Source organism: Pollachius pollachius (genome assembly GCF_949987615.1).
Source record: "Pollachius pollachius genome assembly, chromosome: 4".
Lineage (NCBI taxonomy): Eukaryota > Metazoa > Chordata > Actinopteri > Gadiformes > Gadidae > Pollachius > Pollachius pollachius.
Window position 1 is genome coordinate 17,103,748 of NC_136937.1, and position 22,002 is coordinate 17,125,749.

The following is a 22,002-nucleotide window of genomic DNA, read 5'->3' on the forward strand; positions in this document are numbered from 1 at the left end:
CTCCTCCACACGTTCACAGTTCTTTATTAATTGCACTCCAGTGCGTGGTTGCCTCAAGTGGGCATGCCTTGTTACATCTTATTAATCACATTAATCATAATAGTTTGCGTCTACGTTGTGAAGGATTAAGGCTCCTGGTCACTAAGGTGCACACTATTGCCCGTAGATCCCTGTGTAAAACACGGGGGATACGGCCACAGCCCCACAAATCACCGCTGTCCCACAGCCCCAACGGACGTTTTTATGCACAGGCCCTTTATCTGGTTTTATCTCTGCGGAGGGAAAAGAGAGACGGCTGAATTCTTCAGTCTACTTGTTATTTAATACCTCTCTGATGTGGAAGGTACCAGAAGCCGCTCATAAGGGTCCCATAGAATTCAAGGAGTTTTGCGAGAATTTAGGACTTTCAATTTTTTATTTTAATGCTTTTATGTATTTGAATGGCACAATGGGGTTTTACAATGTTGATTACTGTAATTACTATTACGGCCTATTAAGTAAAAAAAATATATATATATATATACTTTAACTGTCATGGACGATGTTAAACATGTTAACAGAAATCAGCATGGAAGGCTTTCCTCAAAGCAGTAGATTCAACCAGGATCGCCAAGAGGAGAGCAAGACAAAACTTCTGGTTGACTGAAGGTTTCTGAGCAACTAAACTTATGAGGTTCATTGTGAAACGTGGGCATCTGGATGGTCTATTTATATTGAGGCTATTGTGGAAAATTTAACCATATCGGTTACAAATACTTTGTAGGAGAGGAGACTAGGAAAAGAGAGGAGTGGAGACTGGTAGAAGAGAGGAGGAGAGGGGACAGGAGAGAGGGGAAAGGGGAGGGGACAGGAGACGCCAAGCAGTCTCCACCCTACCACCAAGGTAAATAAAACAAGATCATAAAATCCATATGTTTAAATTGAAAGCAGTTCGTTCAACAGCGCTTATTTTCTATGTTTAACTGCATTTTCTAAACCGCATCACACCTTTCTTTTTGATTTTGGTTTTTCTTAATTTCTTACAATGTTTTAATCTAAATGCTAAAAATAGTTATAGAGACAGATCCATTTTATTTTGAAAACAATATATTTTTGAACTCAGTATTTCTCAGCAAGTTCCTCGCATACAAATAATATAGAATTCCTATAAAAATAATTGGCAGTGTTAATAATATAGGCGACAATAATTGAAAATACGACTATGGATTAATCTGCCAATCTATAAAATAGTTTTTGTTTCAATCAATATATCAAACATACTTTAAGACAATCAAGAATAATATGTAGGAGACATAAAAACTTTACCTTTAACCTTTTAAAAAATATAACATAAAATATTTAAATGCTAGCAACACACAACACAAAGAATTCTTATGCCTCTTCATTGATGGTGGTTATAGTTGTATATTTGAGGCTTTTCTCTTCCTCTCATCTTCTCTGGATGCGTGCCTCTCCTTCCACGTTGTAGCCCACCATCAGCTGGTACACCACCACCCCCACCACTGCCCCCAGGAACGGGGCGAACAGGGGCACCAAAAACCAGTAGCCCTTCACTCTGTGGAGAAAAATGGCCGCAGTGTTTAGAGCAGAGAAACTATTGGAGAACATGTTTTCTTGATGATTAATTTCACAATAATAATTTATTTGCAGTGGTGGGCCGTCAGGGCCAGCAGGGCCTTCTCTGCTGGCCCTGTCAAAATCTAAATAATATATATATATAGTTTTTTTCAAAATTACATTAATTTGTGTCCGAACGCATCTTAATTCCATATGTTTTTCAGTACTTACAACATAATTCCAGAAGGAAAACCGTTTTTTTTTTTGTAAGTCTGAGCTCAGCTGAATAACGCATCACAGCTAGGTTACATGAACCGGCGGGGCCAGCACTAAAAGTATTGCTACCCTTTTGCTGAAGCTGCCACCTCCCATTGGATAATAAATTTGACTGACGTGTGTAATCAGCCAATCAAATGTTGATGTGTAGTAATAGAACGAGCGAATTTTGAATCGTTGGCGGTACAGAGTTGATAGTGAACTACTATGGCCACCGCCTTCACAGCACCTAGCGATCCTGTTTCTGATCTCCTTCGTTTTCCTTTGTCAAGGCGATCGTTTGGAGAGAAGACAGATTTAATTTCAAGAGGAAGACCTACACCGAAGCCTGATGGGCTGACCCAGGCCGGTAAAGGCTTTGTGCGGCACTTTACAGAGTGCAACTACAGCCGCTATGACTGGATAACTGCTAGCACCGTTCAGAACAAGCTATTCTACTGGCCGTGTTTGCTGTTCAACATCAGTGAGGGGACATGGAACAGCGCCGGATTTAGCAGTCTTAACAGCTTCACCAAGGCAGCTTTAAAACATCAGGCCATGGGTGATGGGTGAGTTTTACTTTGTACTGTGTAGGAGCGATAATGTTGTTGTGGTACTTTAGTTCATAACGCATATTTTTTAATGGTTTGAGATAAGATGGGCTGTAGGCTTAATGGTAATGCTTTGTGTGGATGCCGCTTAATAAGCATATTAAACTAACCCGTTCACTACTACTCATGTGGGTTTAATATTCTGGCTGGAATAGCTGTTGTAAAATATGTGGCATAAAGGCCTACTTGTATGTTTCATTTTTGTTAATGAACTGGCGTTGCACTTGTAATATTTTCGCTATAGGCTACTTTATTGAATCTGTTGAAGTTGCGAAAGCATCCGGTGAAAATAACAATAACTGAACACTTGTTTTTGTGTCATGTGTGTGATGTGCAATCTGGTTGCGGAGTGACATAAGGAAAGATCTGGTGGTGATGCTGCATTACTCTAGCTCTGCGGTAGTGCAAAGTGCAGTCCCTCCAGAAAAACGCAATTATGCGATCGCATAAATCAACGCATAATCAGCCAAAGTCTGCATATTCATGCGGGGGCCGTATTTTTTCAAAATAGCCGCACTTTCACCGCATAAATTGCCGATTTCCGCGCAAAATATCCGGGGCTTGCATGATTTCATAATCCCCGCATTTTCGTTGCAAAAAAGTCACATATATCTTAGCAGAAAGTTGAAAAATGTTGCCTTTACTTCACACAAAAGCAGCCATTTCCCCCTGTTGCCATGGGAACGTTATGAAGTGACGTAATTACGCAACGTGAACGTCATCGAAAAGCTGCATTTTTCGCAAGTTCCAGCAATTTTTGCAAGTTCCTGCAATTTCATCACATAAAATTGCATAAATATGCCGCATATTTCATCGCATTTTTTAAGAAAACGTGCCACACAATCAAGGAGGGACTGAAAGTGGTGTGCGTGTGCGCTGTTGTTGTTGCTGAAGATCAACTGTCTTGTTGTGGATGTTATGCAGTAGCGCATATTGTGGCTGTATTGGCACCTAATATGAAATTTGTGTGCATGTCTGAGTGTTTGGGGGTTGGCCGTTGCTGGAGTTCGTTACTGAAGGCCCTGACTTAATCCCCACGGTACACTACTGTTTCTTTGTATTACTATTTTAGTAATTTCGCACACTTCTACCGAAATTAGTTTCACTTATTTCAATCCGCAATATGTAGGTTTTCTCGCAGCACCCTCTAGTGGCTTGTGTTGTAGCTGAAATTATAGCTATATATTTTCATGCGACAGGTCTTCAAAGATTCTCCCTTTTTCTTGAGTAGAACGTTTCTTGAGAAATGTAAAAAGCTGCGGTAAAAAAGTGACATAGGGCAGGTTGAACTATGTTAGCGTGATATTGAACTACCAAGAAATTGTAAAAGAAAATGAAGCCGATACTAAACAAAACTAAATAATTGACATGGACTTCCATCCTTCTTTAGTGTGCTTTTAAGGCAATATGTCAGAATTCACCTGAGCCAATAGATAACGTGTCAAGAGGTACTATGTTTCATTAGGGATGGTATAGGGTCCCTACCAAGGGATAACTGGAAATAGTCTATAAACAGATGGCAATAATGTCAACACAAAAAGGCAAACAAAATGTTAAAATAAAACCAAGTCAAAAAAAAAAAGTTGTGAATCGATTCAGAATCATGGAAGATAAAAAAAAAATCTGGGTCTAGACTTTGTTGCAGTGCAGTCCTTCATTCTTTCCATCGTGTGCTCTACTCGGTTCAAACCAAAAGCATTCACAGCCAAACTCCTCCTTTTGGGATATGGGTTAGACATTCTCCCTACTGTATATAAAAGGGGACGGCTACTCACGTGAACACCCCACCGCCCCAGCCCGCCAGCGCGGTGAAGAGGCGTGGCCCCAGGTCCCGGGCGGGGTTCACGGCGTAGCCCGAGTTGAAGCCCATGGAGAGGCCGATCACCAGCACCACCAGGCCCACCGTGAAGGCCTCCAGACCCGGCGGGACCGGGTTGTTGTGGGGGTCCACAATGGCCAGGATACACAAAATTAATGCGGCCGTTCCGATCAACTGAAACACAGCAGACACAAAAGTGCATTGTGGGATTTTGTTGTCCGTTGATGATAGGTCATTTGATTTAAAAGCGCTTGTCCTTTAAGAAATCTCAAAGTGTTGTACAGGGCTGAAACCAAACATGGAAGTAGAGCCAAAAAGGATATGTCAATTTCAAGGCGTTTTTATATGATGTCTTTAATAAGGTGTTCAGTTTAGGGAGGTTGTGATGGTTTTGCCGTTGATGTTTTTGTCTAGTCTTGGATGTTATGAAATTAATGTAAGGAAAAAAAACATAATTAAGTGTTTAGATACCACGCCTTCTAGTTTATCATTTTATCCAACGAGGAACATTGTCCCTAAGGGAGAGGGAATCGCCAAAAACAATGAATCAATCACAGCCAGTGGCTTCCGATCTAAATGAACTTCTCCAAAATGGCCTATTTCTTTGGAAGATAATGATTGGTAATTTGGTCAATTTATTTGATGAAAAACACTGCTGATATTCTTCTTGAACAAAATGAATAACCTTGTATAAAAAGAAGCAAACCTCTTTCCCTTCAAATAGTGCAGGGCATCAAAAGAGGCCAACGGTGCTTAAGATATCTCGCGGTCACTGCAGTGAGCTTGTGTTTACTCCTGATACCTGAACGCTACATACTGACAATCCCTAATACACAGATACTTCATCATATTCATTTCTATTTCAATATATTTCTGCCAGCCCCACCAATTCTGCTCAGCATTAAGGCATGCAATTATGTCAAGTTTAATTTCCTTCCCTTTTTTCCACATCTAAAGTAAAAGCTGCATAAATCCATTTCCAAGCACCACAGGGCAAAGGGAGTACATTCCAAAAACGATCTTGTGAAGCAACTTGACAGCTTTAACCCCCCCCCCCCCCCCCCCCCCCCCCAGTGCTGCCCCCTATCTATATTTCCCAAAACAAAACTCACATCCAGCGCACTTCAGAGGACTAACTCAATAAAAAACAGACTGAATGATGGCGTTGCTTATTGCCTGTCTGTCAGAGTGCGTGAGTACAACTGTTTGTTCTGTATCACATGCTCTCCATTAAATATTAATTTCACCCAAATTGTTCTCTTTAGGGGCCCTTTAATTGCCGGATAGCGATTCCAGGGGGAGAATTACAAAACAATGATCATTTAAATGGGGCTGGAGTGGGGGAGAGGGCTTGGGGACTGATGGAGTGGTTTAGAGCTCCATCTGGGCCCTGTAGCTATCGAGCACCGGGGTCACAGTGTGCAATTCTTAAAAGGGTATTTTGTTCTTGCGATGTGATCCAGAGCAATTGGTGTGACACCGATTTAATTGTACCCTTGTTTTGAATTAAGGGAGGGGATGAAACGATGTCTGACACTTTGTTACCTGGTCGAAGAATCCGTTGAGCAGGCTGAGATGTGGGGAGGGATACGTAGCGAAGATCCCCGCTGTGGCGTTGGTCCCGTCCACAGACAGCGTCCCCTGGCCGTAGTCCCACAGCGCATCTGGTGGGGACACACACATTGAACACGCATGTTGAGTGTTGATGAGCAGCTTCATTAACTGTAAGCATCGGCCTCCAAGACTCTCGTCTCTGCCTGACAGCAGTCCCCTGGGTAGATATTGAATAAGCATTGATCTTGTGTGTTTGTTGGTGCCGCGGCGGTGCTGGTATTATCAGATTACATTAAGAGGAACAAATGGGTTCGATATGGGAGTGATCACACAGAGCAGCTCTAGGAACCGGCCGCACGGTTGTGTCTGTGGAACTGTGGCCTCTGCTGAGCTCCCCTTCTTGTGATGCAACTCAAAGTTCAGGTGTTTTTAACAACGCTTAAATATGTTTGGTGCTTTGAGTGCTGGCCATATAACAGCACCGCTTCACAAAGAAAACTAGAAAAGGGCTTGATCAAATTTCAAACAAACTCGCTAAGCTAATTCGGGACCATCAATTAGTTTGATTCAAATCAAACGCAAAGCCACAGCGTATTGTTAAATCAGTTTTCACTGTTGAATAATTGATAGTTTATAACGGCAGAATTGTTCGAACAAAGCACTCTTTCGAGGCTTTTTTCTAAATGCCAGCGTCTTTTGTGACGTGTCTGTGTGCGATTGGCCCCTCAGTGACGTAGGGGTGGGGGCTCTGGCTGCAGGAAGCATGAAGGTTCTCCGTGGACATCATGGATGGAACCCAGCGTGCAGCGTAGCCAATTTACATTTGAAGGACACCTACCAGAATACATGCCAAATATGATCCCGGCCCCCAGGAAGGCCCCCAACGTCTGGAAGAGGAAGTAGACCGGGAACTTCCTCCATGGCTCCCTCCCCAGGAGACAGAGGGCAAAGGTCACGGCCGGGTTCAGGTGACCACCTACGGAGGGCAAGAAGGACAGAAACGTGAGACTTTCTAAACAGGACTCCTAAAGGAGATGTCTTCTTAGCTATGATCAGTGATTTAAAGAGCACTAGAGACAGAGAGATGGAGGCCTTCCTATCTTCTTAGAGAATACTCTCGCCCCTGATTCTCAAAGAGTGAACGCAGCAGCGAGCCCATTTCCATGTAATTGTGGGCTGCGTGTGAGACCTTTCAGAAACGGGAGGGAGGGCTCTGTGACACATACTAAATTGGAAGGAAAAAAAAGAAAGTACCTTACAAAGTCAATGTTTTTCTGAAAACATAAATGTTAATAAAAAAGGGTAAGTGAACTGCTCCGATTGCTCGTTCACGCATGCGCTTGTCTCCCGCCACTCGCATTCACACTTACTTAATGAAATTACTTAAGTGTTTGTTTTTTTATGTCTTCACTTCTGACGCCGTCATGCACCACATTGTTTTTTGATCAAGGAGGAACGCTCATCTTCTTTGTATTCTTCTGAGATGCAGAGTGTTTGTAGTGCTGATGACGGGCGGCTGTCATCATCACTACAAACAGCGTGGTGATCTTCTCCTGTAGGGTAAACACTAAATACTGCACTCACCACTGCTTACGTCCATAATAATGAGGAGCTGATATATGAATCCTACTAAATCTTACAGACACAAGCAACCGAACAATTGTATTCTTTGTGATTAAACCAATTCTCTCAAACTTAGAATTTAAGCACACCATCCACTTCCCCCATATAAGTTCCCCTATACGTTCCTATACACCACTGTAACAGCCTCTTACCTGACACCTGTCCACTGATGAGGATCCCCAGCGTGGCGGCGACCCCAAAGGCCAGGTTGATGGTGAGGAACGCGCCGTGGGAACCTCTGCTGAGAAGCATCTGGGCCACCGAGCCGCAGCCAAACGTCTGCAGGAGGAGGGAGAGACTGAAACCTGGACCGCCACCTGGGTGCTTTGGATGTGATTGTTATTTCATTTTTTTGGAGAGGGGCAGACTTTTAACCTGTAAAACACGACTTTAAACATGTAAACACATGAGTGGGTCTTCCTGGTGTCAAGGAGGGTTTTCCCTCTGTTTTCAGTGTTTTTCACAGCAGCTGCCACAGAGACCCACCCAGCTGGGGTCCTCTCTGGATGTGTTGTCTGGGGGAACTGAGAATGCCTGCTTACACACTATTTACTCTTCCCTTGGAGTGGATTCATTGGTCTCTAAGATGTTAATAATGTGGAGTATTTGAACTATGCATCATGGCCCACACTCCCTGTTGTAAAGTTGTACAGCCCTGTTGCCTACATTGTATGATGTGCTTTGATGTGCTGCATCAAGAGGGAGGGAAAATAGTGTTCTCGTCGACTCGTCTTGAAAGTCAAACTGTTTTAAATTGATCTGTACAGCCCGGATATTGATTATCTATTTTGAGGGATTTAGATCTAGTTTTGTAAATAAGTCGGCCATGAATAAATAATCTGATGATGAAGTTATAAATGGTAATGTGAAATGCAGACCAGAAGAGGTCCTTATCTCAGTAGCATCCAGAGCTATGGAAATTCTAAACCGTCAAAGAAGCTGTGTGCTGGCAACCGGAGAGGCTTTGGAAAGGACATCACATATTTTTTGATAAGATAAATTAATATTCTAATCTTCTAGTTAATGAATAAAATCCTCATTGCAGATAGTGACACATTCGCAGCTAGCATTTTATATGTAATCCAATCATTGTAATGCAATGCAAAATCATTCTATTGATTTTATATACTTAATAACATGTCCTTTCCAGATGAAACCACAATAGTCTGAATGAAATAATCATATCCAAAATGTAATATTGTTGTTCTGTGATTCATAAGGTACCATCGAGCAATGCGTGGTGGTGCCTTGTCAACGTTTGTATTCATTAATCATTGACCGTCCATGTTTTAATTGATTTGGTAAAAAGCAGACACCCTCTATTTGATCTTTGATTCCCCCCAGCCTCACTTGTAAGTTGCTTTGGATAAAAGTGTCTGCTCAATCTTTATTGATCTATGTTCAAAACCACAAGCCCCGCCCGGTCCCATATACTCACCACCAGAACCAGGGTCCCCAGGCACTCTGCCAGGCCCTGCTGCAGAATCAGGTGCCTGACGTGGAAGGTCTGTGCCAGCTTCTCAAGAACTGCCTTCTGTTTTTCCATCATGAGGAAGTGGCGAGTATTAATTCTGGCTAGCAGCTGTGAGCTGCTCGATGGGTAAGAGTCTTTGTCTTCCTTGCTCAAGAAATGTCTGACTTAAGTACGACTCTGTCTCCACCCATTCAAAACCTCCCTACAGGCACTGGGATAATAAGGCCTACACCCCTTTATTTTTCAACTTGATCTCTTCCTCGTTTCTATGTTATTACTGGCAAATCAGCCAGAAACATATATATTATTTACATACTCGTTGGCATATGAGAAATTATTTGCCAATGTATTGTTTTCAAAAAAATCCACTTTAAGTAAAACAATAGGCCATATCCGGGCCACATGCCTGGAAGTGTTTAGCATAATACTGAATTAACATTACCATAGCTATTATGCTAATGTCATTGTCAACATAATACCACATTCTGGAGGAATTAGTGGACAGCAGACTTTTGAGAAGTCCTTTTGGTGGTGTGGGCTGTTGGCAGCTTTCTGCTTAAGAGACTGTGGATATATTACAGCCGACCATGCCACATGTGAGAAAGCTAGACATCCGAAAAAAGGCCCGTAAAGTCACCCTAAAGTTCTGAAGACTTTAGGGGCAGTCCTCCAAAAAGCCGCACAAAATCAACCCAGAATCTCTGCAAAAGAGACAAAATGTCAATCTCACGAAAACAGGGAGAGAAAAGACGGCGATGAAAACGAGGTGTATGGAAAGATTGGACATGCAAAATAGTATTCGCCTCCAAGCCTGACTGTCTTATTTGCCGTGAGGCTTGTGGCGTTGTGGGAGGAATACAATATGAGAGGACATTATCTGAGCCAAAGCTTAGCACGTTGGTCCTGGCCTTTACACCCCACGCAGCAGAGCCCCCAAGCTTCACAAATGGATAATGGTCCCGCCTGTTCTTTTAGGCGGCTCTCTCTTTATTGATATAATAAATATAAATATAACTTATTAGCGCACCCTCCCAAGGTATGGCTCTGCTGCCCACAGCTCTTTTTACCCCAGGAGGATGTGAAATATTTAGATTTGGGGAGGATTTATGGATGTGTTATGAAATTTCAATGTAAAACCAAAATGAAACCAGCACTTGGACGTCTGACAGGCTTTGGATGCAGCACTGGTCAATACCTTGTTTGGCAGCAAAGACATGATTTAAAGAGCCTGGCAGGGAACACTTTTCGAAAATACATTGGCCAATTTTTATATCCAACCATCACCGTCAGCTCTGTGTGTGAGATTCTGTGAACTGCGAAATGTTGCTCGCTGTCAGAACGCAGAAACAATCTGTTTCCTCACTCCTTCATTTCCGTGCCAGATATGATCTCGACAATAATTGCTTTATATTTTTCAACTTTTCCCAGCCATCAGACCCATCTCAATGCGTTTCGGGTACCAGTTGTATTTTTCCCTTCAGATTAGGCCATGCGTTCTGCAGAAGGTTTTTAATATTTATATTCCAATGAAGGATTGCCCCGCACAGTGATTGGCCCATGAATCCCCCCCGCCGAAGCACCATGAATCCAATGAGTGCCCCGCACAGTTAAATAAGTTAAATAAGTTAAATAAGTCTTGTGAACGACAGGCGGGAGGAGCCATCTGTTTAATCCCACTGTTGTGATTTTATGATGAAAAATTAATCCACGACAATGCAATGTTTTGTTGTGCACTTAAAGACAGCATTACAACAAAGGCTGGGCTGAGATCAACAGCCTCAGCCCACACAGCCGCCCCGCGAAGCACCATTGATTACGGCGGCGGCGTGTTAATCAGTATCGACTCCCATGTTATTATCCAATCATCTCCCCTCCTCCGCACCGGCTGCCGGTGGGGAGCTATTCAGACGCGCCAGAGATGTATATCGCAAAATGTATGTTTGTTTAGCATCCAACGTCCACATGGTAACGTATAGACTTTAATCATATACAGTTAGAGGGTGGGGAACTACTTCTGTTTGTCTGGCGATGCGTCGTCAGTTGTGTAGAGTCACCACTGTAAAAGGCAAAGGGTCGTAACAGCGTTGCAAATAAATATCAGACGGCAAAGTCTGTTACTATGTTTTGATTTAATATAGAGGTTGATATTTGCCACCAAGGTACGAGGCGGTATAAGTAAAAAATATATAGAGATAACTAGCATAACGCCCTTTCTGCCTTCTGTTGGGCGCTGTTCGTTCCCTTCAGAGGAAGAGAGTTAGCATTGCTTGTTAGCGCTCATTAGCATGAGCGCAGTGAGAGCCTGCAGCAGGCCGATGTACCGCATATGTGGCCAATTAACCCTCTGCCCTCCCCTCAACAACTCCAACCACATTCCGATGGGTGAGAGATCTTCAGGGTTTGGTTGTCTCTTTGAAGACCTGCAGCCAAATGGAGAACAGATTACCGGCCTCTCTATACCTAGTGGGGAGCCCCGCCAGCCCAACTGGGGACCCTCCTTATCCCGCCAAACCTAAACACGGCTGCCCCACTGGGTGCCTCTGTTCAGGCCCTTGACCCAAACCTACCCTGGGTTTGGTACCATTAAAGAAACAAAAGCAACCATTGAGAGCCAAAACACTCACAATAGGACGTTCCTGCCCGACAAAGTTGGTAGGTTGTGTGACGGATCAGAAGTGTTCTTCACGTTGTCCCGTTTTTCAACGTTGTTGTTTGTGGGGGAGAATATGTCATGCCCATCACCAGCTGCAGTGTTTGACCTCTAGGATGAATGACTTTGTCCGTCCGTCCGTCCGTCCCTGAGATAGCAGAGCTGCTCTGGTTGAATTGTAGCCCGGGAAACAGTAGAATCCGGGAGGTCATATTTTATTTGCTCTGGCATACAGAGAGGTTAAAAAAGCAATTGCAAATTGGTCTGGAGATATCGGGCGAGTTCAATAGCACGTATCCATGGATACGTGTGTGGACATAGAGGGTTGGACATAGTGCAATGTCAAAGGAGCCCTCTTCTACCACCAGGTGCCCTTTGGACGAGCCATTATAAGCCCTTTCACTATCGGTCCCTTTGTGCTCTCACAACAAGGTGGAGTGTCCACTCATATGTATGGATGGGTGGATGAACCACTGCACCCTACCAGGTGAAGCAGTACACCAACAAACACCAACGCTGCCTTTTAAAAACCTGATGAATTCTAATGTGTGTGTGTGTAGGTGTGTGGTGTGAAGGTGGCTTTTTTTTTATATTTGTTGAACAAAATTCGCGAGGGCTTTAACGAGTGGGCTGATGGATGGTTATTAGCATAATAACAGAGAGAGGCCAAATTTCGAAGACAAATTCACAGTTAATGTCTACACCTTACCATTTACATGCCTGTCATAACGTTGGTGTCCTGCAACCCCTTTTGATAAATAAACCCAACCCACGTGTGTGTGTGTGTGTGTGTGTGTGTGTGTGTGTGTGTGTGTGTGTGTGTGTGTGTGCGTGTGTGTGCGTGTTTGTGTGTGTGTGCGCAAGCAGTGTCGGGCAGTATTCACACTGTATTCTTAAGATTGGATCTAAAATGTTAAGCTTCCGAGCTAATGTAACCCATCACTGAATCAGGCGTGTAGATCAGTGGTTCTTAAACTTTTTGTCTGGCGACCCCACAAAAAAAGTATGGCGAGGTCTGACGACCCCACTTTCCCCAAACCCATTCTAAGTCCTTACTCAAAATACCCCCTTAAAAGTTAACAACTAAATCAAGCAAAAAATAGTAAGCAAAGTAATTAGTTTTATTTATTCTATATGAACAAGAACCGAGAAAACCAAACAATCACGATTAAACAAGTGTAGGCTGCCGCTATCAGATCAGAACGCTATGTGCGTGGCGCGTGCGCACACACAAGCACACACACACACACACACACACACACACACACACACACACACACACACACACACACACACACACACACGACTCACGTCATCCTCCAAAAAGTCATGCAGCTCCGAAAACATCTTAAGATCCCCACTCTCCGCACGGACTGCCCAACGCTGCAGCTTTTTTGTGAAAGTAGCGAACAAACACCAATAATTGCGCGACACTTGTCACGTCAGTAGACTCATCTAACTGTAAAGAAAACCTGCAGTTTTTTACTCTCTCGATTATCTGACATTTCATGTCATTAGCGATCTCGATAATGCGCTTGGACACTGTATCATTGGAGAGGGGAATTTGCTTGAGCGCACTTGCAATCTTTTCACCATGCGTTGCGGTGGTCATCGCAATTGATGCAGTGAGGATGAGGCTTTCGGCAATTGTGTGTGGCTTCTGTGCTTTTGCCACAAGGTGGGCCACTTCGTAAGAAGCTGCCAAGGCTTTGGTGGGCAAGGTAGCTTGCCCATGCACTACAGTCTTCTGCCCTTGCAGGGCAGCTTCGTTTCACAGAAAGAAAGTCCCTGGTTTCAAAGCGTCCTTGGGATGGCGGGTTTCGAGATGTCGTTTCATTTTGACAGGTTTTAAGCTCTCATTTGCCTGAACATCGCCGCAAATCACACATTGCGCGTTCGCAAACCTCCTCAACATACAGTCAGCCAAAATCGGTTTAGGGAAGTCCAAACCGATTATGTATCTACACAAACACAGACACACACACATCCTTGTGACACGTTTATCTCACTTTGCCAGGGAAAGATACGATCCAAGAGGGATGTCTTCGACCAGCCCAGTGTGTTCCAGGGCTTTACGCATGTCTCGGGGTGCGTGAGACCCCATCGATGACAGACGCGTTGGATGTGAGTAGGAAGCTGACGGAGAGACGTTTTGACAGCTGCTGAGAGACGGGGGAGAGAGGGCTTTATCTGTAGCTTACAACATAAAGAGGAAGTGGAGGAGCCCCTGCCGCGCGCCTCCTTCTCCTCCTGCAGCCCCACCTGGCCTGTGGTGCGGCTGGAGTTACCCTCAAGTAGGCTTTCTTGGAATCATAGAAGATATAAAGTCAAGTTTCATTTATTTATAAAGCACATCGAAAAACAACTTAAAAAGGGCTTTACAGTAACGAGTCATACAATAAACCCCAAATATCTGTACAAGTTTCAAATAACACCACAATTCTAATAATAAAAAATGACAAAAATGATTGCGATTAGGTGCAGGATTTTGAAATGCTTGAATTTGCTTTAAACTGCCTATACATGATCAGGTTGTAATTTAACCCAAAAAATTGTCTTGAACCATGGAGACAGAGCCACTCTCTCTCAGGCAGGTTGCAGTTCACTTCCTGGCCACAGGGGCAAGTGGAGAGATTCTTACAGAGTACCTTTTAAAGATAAAAATTAAAATGGCTGACCTTTTATTTAGTTCTACCATTGTCTGGCCACCTATTCACCAGTTGAAGGAAATATAACCCCTGCCTTTTTCCGTGGGCGGATTTGTGGCGTGACGAAAGGGGGTTTGAATATGTGGAAGTTGTGGGAGGACGAAAAGGCCAGCGAGCCCCTCTCCCAACCACCCCACCGTTAATGGGAATGGATTGTGTTCACTCTTTGAGCCTCGCACAGGCTCTTTTGTCTAATTCAATCAATACTTCATGGGCACACAATGCGCTGTGAATAGGCACTCTGACTGAGGGAAATCAAATTATGCTGATTTAGACCGCAAATGCAGCCAGTGTGGCCCGCTCTCTCTTAAAGCTGGGGCGCATGGAAAGCGATGGAATGTTTTTGGGGTTCCAAGATGGTTGAATTGGTGGCATAGAATTCTGTTGTTGGCCAGAAGCTTGCAATAATCTAACCTGGGCTGTTTTTTGCTCAGAAGCATCCATACTTTATATACATTCGGGCATTCCTATATATTATCCGATGCCTTCTTTGTTAAATCTGCACTATACATGTGTCTATTCACAGCCTGTAGTGGCTTGGTTACAGTTGAAACTATATCATTTTCAGACAGTCAAAATGTTTTGCACAACCATGGAAACAGAATTCTGCAAGCATGTTTTTCAGCCAGGTAACACTAGAATACTTTTTATTTGACTTTATTAAATGTTGTTCCGGAAGTCTCGGAAACCTGCATCGGATATGGCATAACATCCCATGGTTCAGATTGCTCCGATATTTTTGAACAGGGTAAAGAGCTACAGTAGAAAATTCACACAGTGCAGGTTTAAGCAACAATGAGAATAAAAGTAAAACCTCTTTGCATAGCCTTTAAGACAAATGCTCACCCCCAAACGTCACTACTGAATCCCTGTTTGAATCATCAGAAGGCAACACCATCACTTTCACACTCACCATTTTTCACAGCTCAACCGCTATGAATCATACGATTTGTCAATGATTGGATTCACAGAAAAGGAATTGCCTTTTTCTTATTCTCATATTTCTTCTCAAAGTAGGTCATTCTATATGGATTTATCCATTCCTCGAGAAGAATAAACAAGGAAACGTAAAACTATTGATCTCAAAGGTCTGCCGTGTTACCACCTAAAGCTACTTCGACTTGTGAGACCTGGAGGAGAAGAAAGGGCATTGACACACACACACACACACACACACTCTTACATTATATTAAAGCAATTAACTATTATTATTACTTTGATAGAAGGGTGTTCCAACTGATGCTTGTAAGAAAAGCTGCAATGTAAAGTGTCATTTATATTATTCATATTATTTAAATGTCATGCCAACATTATTACAATGAGGATAGCAGCAGTAGTTCTTCATAACCAACACACACCTGTTGTGTTGTTCCTCTCAGCGACACCCACTGCCAGTGTTGTCTTGACTGCTGACACAGCCGGCTGGGCATATAGGCCTACCTCCACCCTCACAGACCAGACCTCCACCCCTCACAGACCAACGTCCCCCCTCACAGAGACCAAACCTCCACCCCTCACAGAGCAGACCTCCACCCCTCACAGAGACCAGACCTCCACCCCTCACAGAAAGCAGATAGCAGTGGATGGAGGTCGGACCAGAGTAAGAGGAATGCTCTTGCAACCTCACCATAACCTCCGCCCGGCTCCTCCTACACTCTCACACACACGTGTGCATCCTTCATGTTAGCAAGCCCACAAACACACACACACACACACACACACACAGATGCACTCACGCATACGCAGTGACACGTGCGCCGGCACACAGACACACAGACGCACACATGAGAGCTGACAAACACCTTTCCGTGTGAACGATTTGTTATTTATTTTGTTGCCAGGTAACTTTTGAATGGAGGCAGAATCTCCTCCGTCATCAATTCCCGCTCCCCCGGCCAGCCCCCTTATCAGCGGCCCCGAATGTCACAGCCAGTCTGCATTCACTTTCCTCCCCAAAATATAATCGTTTTCCATGATATATCTAATTAAAACTGACATAAGACGGCCGGTGGTGGCTATCAGGCCAGATGCTGTATAAGTCCTGTCTTCAGCGAGGCATGCACACCGTGTCGCTCAGAGCTGTTCACTTCTTCTTCCGTTGCCAATCATTTATCAAATGGTCTCTATTCGTCATGCACCCATGACAGCTGGCAGGTAGCTGGCCTGCAGCCTACGATGGATGGATGGATAGACAGACAGACGGACGGACGGACGGACGGACAGACAGACAGACAGACAGACAGACAGACGGATGGACGGACGGACAGACAGACAGACGGACAGAGTTCACAATCTGAAAGATGTGTCTCTCAGAGCCGGTCCAGAGGACGGAGGCGATGGCGAATGCCCTCCACTCTCCTGGGGCCCGACCCCTCAGCCCATGGATGGATGGGCCGCACAACAGCCGGGAGCCCCCTCTGTCCCGGCTGGAGGTGAGGTGAGGTGCATGGGCAGCACTCTGCGGAGATCATCATCTATTCTCTTTGGTTTCCTATGCTCTTGTGATTCATCATCTGTTGTTGTTGTTGTCATGTCCCCCCCCCCCCTCAATGGTTCTAGTGCCTTCTCTGTGAGTCTCGTTCCCTTATCGAGTCTAGTCCCGTTTCCCTGTGTGACCTCGTAAGACGTGGAGAGAACCTCTTCACCACACACTCCCACTCTTTGTCAGAGCCCGCTGTTGGCTGGGACAGGGCTAGCAGCCTCTGGAGCTGTTAATGCAGTGCCACCGAAATACCGCTGCGCTGGCTGAACTCCTGATGATGAGAGTGTGAGAGAGAGAGAGAGAGAGAGAGAGAGAGCCTTCTGGAGACGGGCAGCGGTCACCCTGTTGAGCTCTGCTCTCCGCACCAGTACAACATGATGAAACATGGAACTGTTTCATCATCGACCATGCTGAGGCTAATGACAAAAATAATACTGATACTGAGCAGAGAGAGAGAGAGAGAGAGGGAATAGAGAGGGCAGAGAGACGGGGAGGAGAGAGAGCAGAGAGACAGGGAAGAGAGAGAGAGAGCAGCGAGAGAGAGCAGAGAGAGAGAGCAATATACAGCAGAGGGGACGAGAGAGAGAAGAGAGACAGGGAAGAGAGAGGGAGCAGTGAGACAGGGAAGAGAGCAGAGAGACCGGGAAGAGAGCTCCTGATTTGTCCGAAATGAGCTGGGAGCAGACTAAAATCGAATTGGCTCACACAGAGAAAATGCAGTCAAAGCAGAAGATATTCTCACCGCGCATTTCACTCACTAAGGGCTGACGGGTGGATAGGGCATTTCTAACAAATAACACTCAAATGATGGCTCTTGAATCTGACCTACAGCACATTTTAATGCTACTAATACTAATATAAGATAAGATAAGAACTTTATTTCATCCCATGCGTGAAAAATGTACTTGTTACAGCAGCCCATCAAATATAAAAGATGCAATAAATAAAATAAAGTGTCCAGCAATACATACATAAAATAATACAAAATAAAATAAAAAACATGCCTAGGGGTTACACAATAAATTAGGCTAAGAGGTCCTTCACTACAAAATAAATACTTAATCACACATGTACAGTGGAAAGTGCACATTATTAAATTCAAGTATTGCAGTAGTTAGGTAAAGTGATTTTTGACAGCACAATATTTCATAACAGACATGTTATAGAGTTATGGCAGATGGAATAAAGACCTTCGGAAGAGTTTCTTCTAACATGCTGGGTGTAATAATATTTTACTAAAGGAACTGCTTTGCGCTGCCACTGTACCATGGAGAGGATGAGAGGAATTGGACATGATGGACGCCTATTTTTCCAACATCCACCTCTCCCCTTCCACCTCAACTGGCTCTAGTGGGAGCCTGTTAAAAATGCTAAATGTATACTGTAAATAGGATAATTTTCTTTATCAGATATGATAAATGTATTTATATTATTTCGTGCTAACTAAAAAGGCAAGGCAGCATTTGTTCTACAGTACATTTAATACAGAGGCAATTCAAAGTGATATACAAAGTTATAAAGCATAGCGAATTAGGATAAAGGTGAACAATTACTATTTAAAGGATAACAGACATTGAAGAGAAATAGTGCTTCTCCATTACAGGGCAGAGTAGGCAGTGAGACATGGAAATGGTTGTACTCGTTGCCATAGGCGTTGATTACGGGGGGGACGGGGGGGACATGTCCCCCCCACTTTCTAAAATACGAATTTTGTCCCCCCCACTTTTGCGACCGAAAAAAAAAAAAAAAAATCTCCCCACATACTCAACCGAAATCATCGAGTCTAACAGTCTAACATTTATTGGCACTTGTGTTTGGTTTTTATTTAACGTTTTAGCATAGATTTGGGGTAAATCGTACTTGTTTTTTGCATAGTTTTAGGGTATATTCTGTTTTTTCTTATGAATAGTATGGATAATCATATAGGGACATCTAGTGGTAAATCCGCAGATTTCAAACGTGTGAAAAACGCAATTTGGTATCTAGTCGTTTGATTTGTCGACTGTCAGCCACTGTAGAAACATGGCGTTGTAAAATGACATGAGTCTGCATTCCCATGGTGGCGCATACAGATCGAACATTGTGAAATGAGAGAACGTGAACTTGGAAGGCTAGCTTTTATGACTTCTAGTACTTGCGAAGGCTAACGCAATATCATGGAATTAACTTGAGATCTATATTTAACAGGAACACTAGAAACAATCGCTACTGTACAAAAGGTATTCCACGTGACTCAACCAATAAAAGTGGAAGACAAATTTGTAGTAGGCAAAGCATAGACTAGCTAAAGCCGGTATGTAGCTAACTGCAGTGTAACTGCTAGCTGACCATTAACGTTAGCAGTAGATGAGAACTAGCAGTTAACCGAGTTAATATCAAACATCGTAAAACAAGTTGATTTGTAGATTTCTCTAAACTTACAGCGCATTTTTGCTTGCTGAAAAAGGATCTTATATCGCTTCCCGCTTTTCTCTTAGACATTATGGATCCACTTGAATAGCCTTATAATAGCGAATGTTTGTTGTTTTTATATCATCGCGAGGGGGAGGGGGCAGGCGGCTACGTGGGCTGTCTGTACACACAGCGTTATAATAAAGAAGTTTCAAGACAGCCAGCCAAAATTGAAATTTTTATTCAGAAAATAGGCGGTCCTTTTGCTTCCTGTAAAAAGCATGTTTGTGACACTGGATAACGTGGAATATGGATACATCAACTAGCATGCATGTGGAGGGCCACATAAGGTAAGAAATTGGTTTACGTAAACTTTGCTGCTGGTTTTGTTTGCTCGTGATGACCTGGCTAGGTTACCCACGCCACGGTCCTAAGCGATTGTGATCATCTGATTCTGGTTGGTGCTCAAGATATAGATTGCAGCTAGTAGCAGCTACACACGGTTCGATTGCTATGCCAATGTGGTTAGAGTTGTTTTGTCTGATTGAAATTTTTGACGTTGGACTTGGAGCCAGTGGTAGGCTCAGGCCTATCCTGACATAAATATCGTATAACCTGCTGTGTGATTATCTAAACTCTAGGGGATTTTATTTGCGGGCAATTTGCTCATGATGTAACGAGTGTGAATTGGTCCTTCGCGAGTGTTTACTGGTGGTCAGGATTTGGCAGATCATGCAATTCTCCTCTGGGTGCTTGTTTTTTTAATTTTTTAATGCAGCATAACATTATGCGACCAGCAACCCTTGCTCTTCTTCAAAAGGCTGATGCTCAGTAGTACCTCGTTTCATTTCATAGCCTACCCCCTTTACAGTCTGCAATTGATTGTCTGGTAAACTTTGTTGATGTCAAGATAAGTGTTAAATTGCCAACACTTTTCTTTGTCCTGTGTGTATTAGTATTACATATCCGAAATCCCGAGCGCCAATACCCTGGTGTTTCCAACGTCGTTTTGCAAAACAAGCCAAAACACAAACTGGTTTTTCAACACCTGACAATACACTGCAGAGCATATTTTAATGCAGCGTTGAATGGATGAATAGCTTACATAAGGGTACCCACCACTTTTCAAACCACACTCAAGCTTATGGTTATTGTCCCCACCACTTCTAAAAACAAACTGACGCCCTTGCCCGTTGCTCTTAACGCGGTTGGAGTTGGGGCCTGACAGACATCTTCTGAGAGGCTAACCCAGGACTGCTGCCTGATAACCAAACCCTGCATAACCATGTTGTGTTCTGCTCTCACTCCTCTGGGAGATTATACCAGGGCTGCTGGTTGATAACCAACCCCTGTCCTCACTCTCCCCTAAGAGGTTATACCAGGACGGCTGGGTGTTAACCAACCCCTGCTCCACCGTGTTCTGCTCTCCCTCTTGGGACAGCGAGCAGGCCGGGCCCGGAGGCCTGAGGGCCTTGGAGGTTTATATGGAGGAGCATGTCGGAGATGTACCAGGGCCAGAACCACGGAGCGGTTTGTAATCAGTTCTCTGAGCCACTGGTGGCCGGTGTAAGGGATTTAGAGTCTGTGTTCTGAAGTCGTTTTCCTTAGTTTCTGGAAAGAGTCAGGCAGCAGCCTTGTGAATAAATTGGAGTTGCTGAACAGAGAGGTTTGTGAACAAACCATTAGAGTAATCTAGGCATGTGGAAATGAAGGTGAGGCTCAGCTTTTCCAGGTCTTTCCTTGACATTATTCTCCTGACTCTTGCAATGTTTTTCAAACAGTCACTTGCTGATGAAGTCACCGGGTCCAGGGTGATGGAGAGATCTCTGGCTTGACTCTTAAGTAATAACGGACATTTCCTCTTTCTTTTTCTAGCTGGAGAAAACTTGATTTGCCCGATGCAGTAACACAGAGTTGCAACAGGCCCATAGTCAACTGGGGTGAACAAACTGCATAATTATGGTATGCTACTTCATTATCTTGTAGGATTTGGGAGCATTCAGAGATTGAATAAGGGGGGGGGGGGGAGGGTCCCTCCTAAATCATGGACCCACAGGTCAGGGCCAGTTGCTGACTCACAGTCCCCCTTGGAGACAAAGGGCCCTATCTTGCATCCAGCGCAATTTACTTTCTACACCGACGCATGTATCTTTGCTAGTTAGCACCCGGCGCAAAGCCGATTTTCCCCGCAGCAAACCTGCGCCACTAAACTTGCGCCCTGAGAGGCGTTTCGGCGAAAAGCAGAGACGTGTTCCGGCGAATATGATACATGGTGCTATCTTACAGATCAATAATTCAGTTGCGCAACTGACCGACAAATACCTAGTCTAAGTGCACGAGCGGATAGCGCAGCTGGTGTTGCTATTTTGACGTACCATGGCAGGTCGGAGCTGGATTTTTCTTTCCATGGGGGTGCATGAATGAACACTGTAGTAAGCTATGTCATGCGTTAAAATAATAAAAATAACATTGATAAACTCAAGCAAAGTAGGCTATATCCCAGCCTTCCAAAACAAAATCTCGTTTTAGGGTAAATGATAATGTTGGTTAAATTATTTGTGAAAGAACAGCTGATACAGCAGTAATAAGTTGTTTTTAAATCAATGCATCTGCAAACACCGTACAGCAACCACATATTTTCTTGACACCGACATCGTGTACAAGCCCGTAACTTTTAGGATTGATGAGTATTTGATTGTGAGAAAACATTGTTTTACCGCGACTTAGTGTTAAAAATAATTAATGAATGCAGGCACTTGTGTGTGCATCCATCTGTTTAAACACAAGCAAACTAAACACATAACACATAATACAGTCCATGGCAATATACATTAACGGGAGGACACATGCATATAGGAACACAAGTTGATAACGACAA

General features: G+C 43.8%; 1 protein-coding gene across 1 annotated transcript; it reads right to left on the minus strand.

Annotated features, from left to right (window-relative positions):
- Positions 1-1,415: 1,415 nt before the first annotated feature.
- On the minus strand, positions 1,416-8,965 carry LOC307074288 (aquaporin-3-like; the record flags this gene model as incomplete). Its single annotated transcript, XM_079734304.1, has 6 exons — positions 1,416-1,555; positions 4,199-4,416; positions 5,788-5,906; positions 6,635-6,772; positions 7,572-7,698; positions 8,858-8,965. 6 exons carry the CDS (start codon positions 8,963-8,965, stop codon positions 1,429-1,431), a joined length of 837 nt encoding a protein of 278 aa, XP_079590430.1. The 3' UTR covers positions 1,416-1,428.
- Between the last annotated feature and the right edge of the window lie 13,037 nt (positions 8,966-22,002).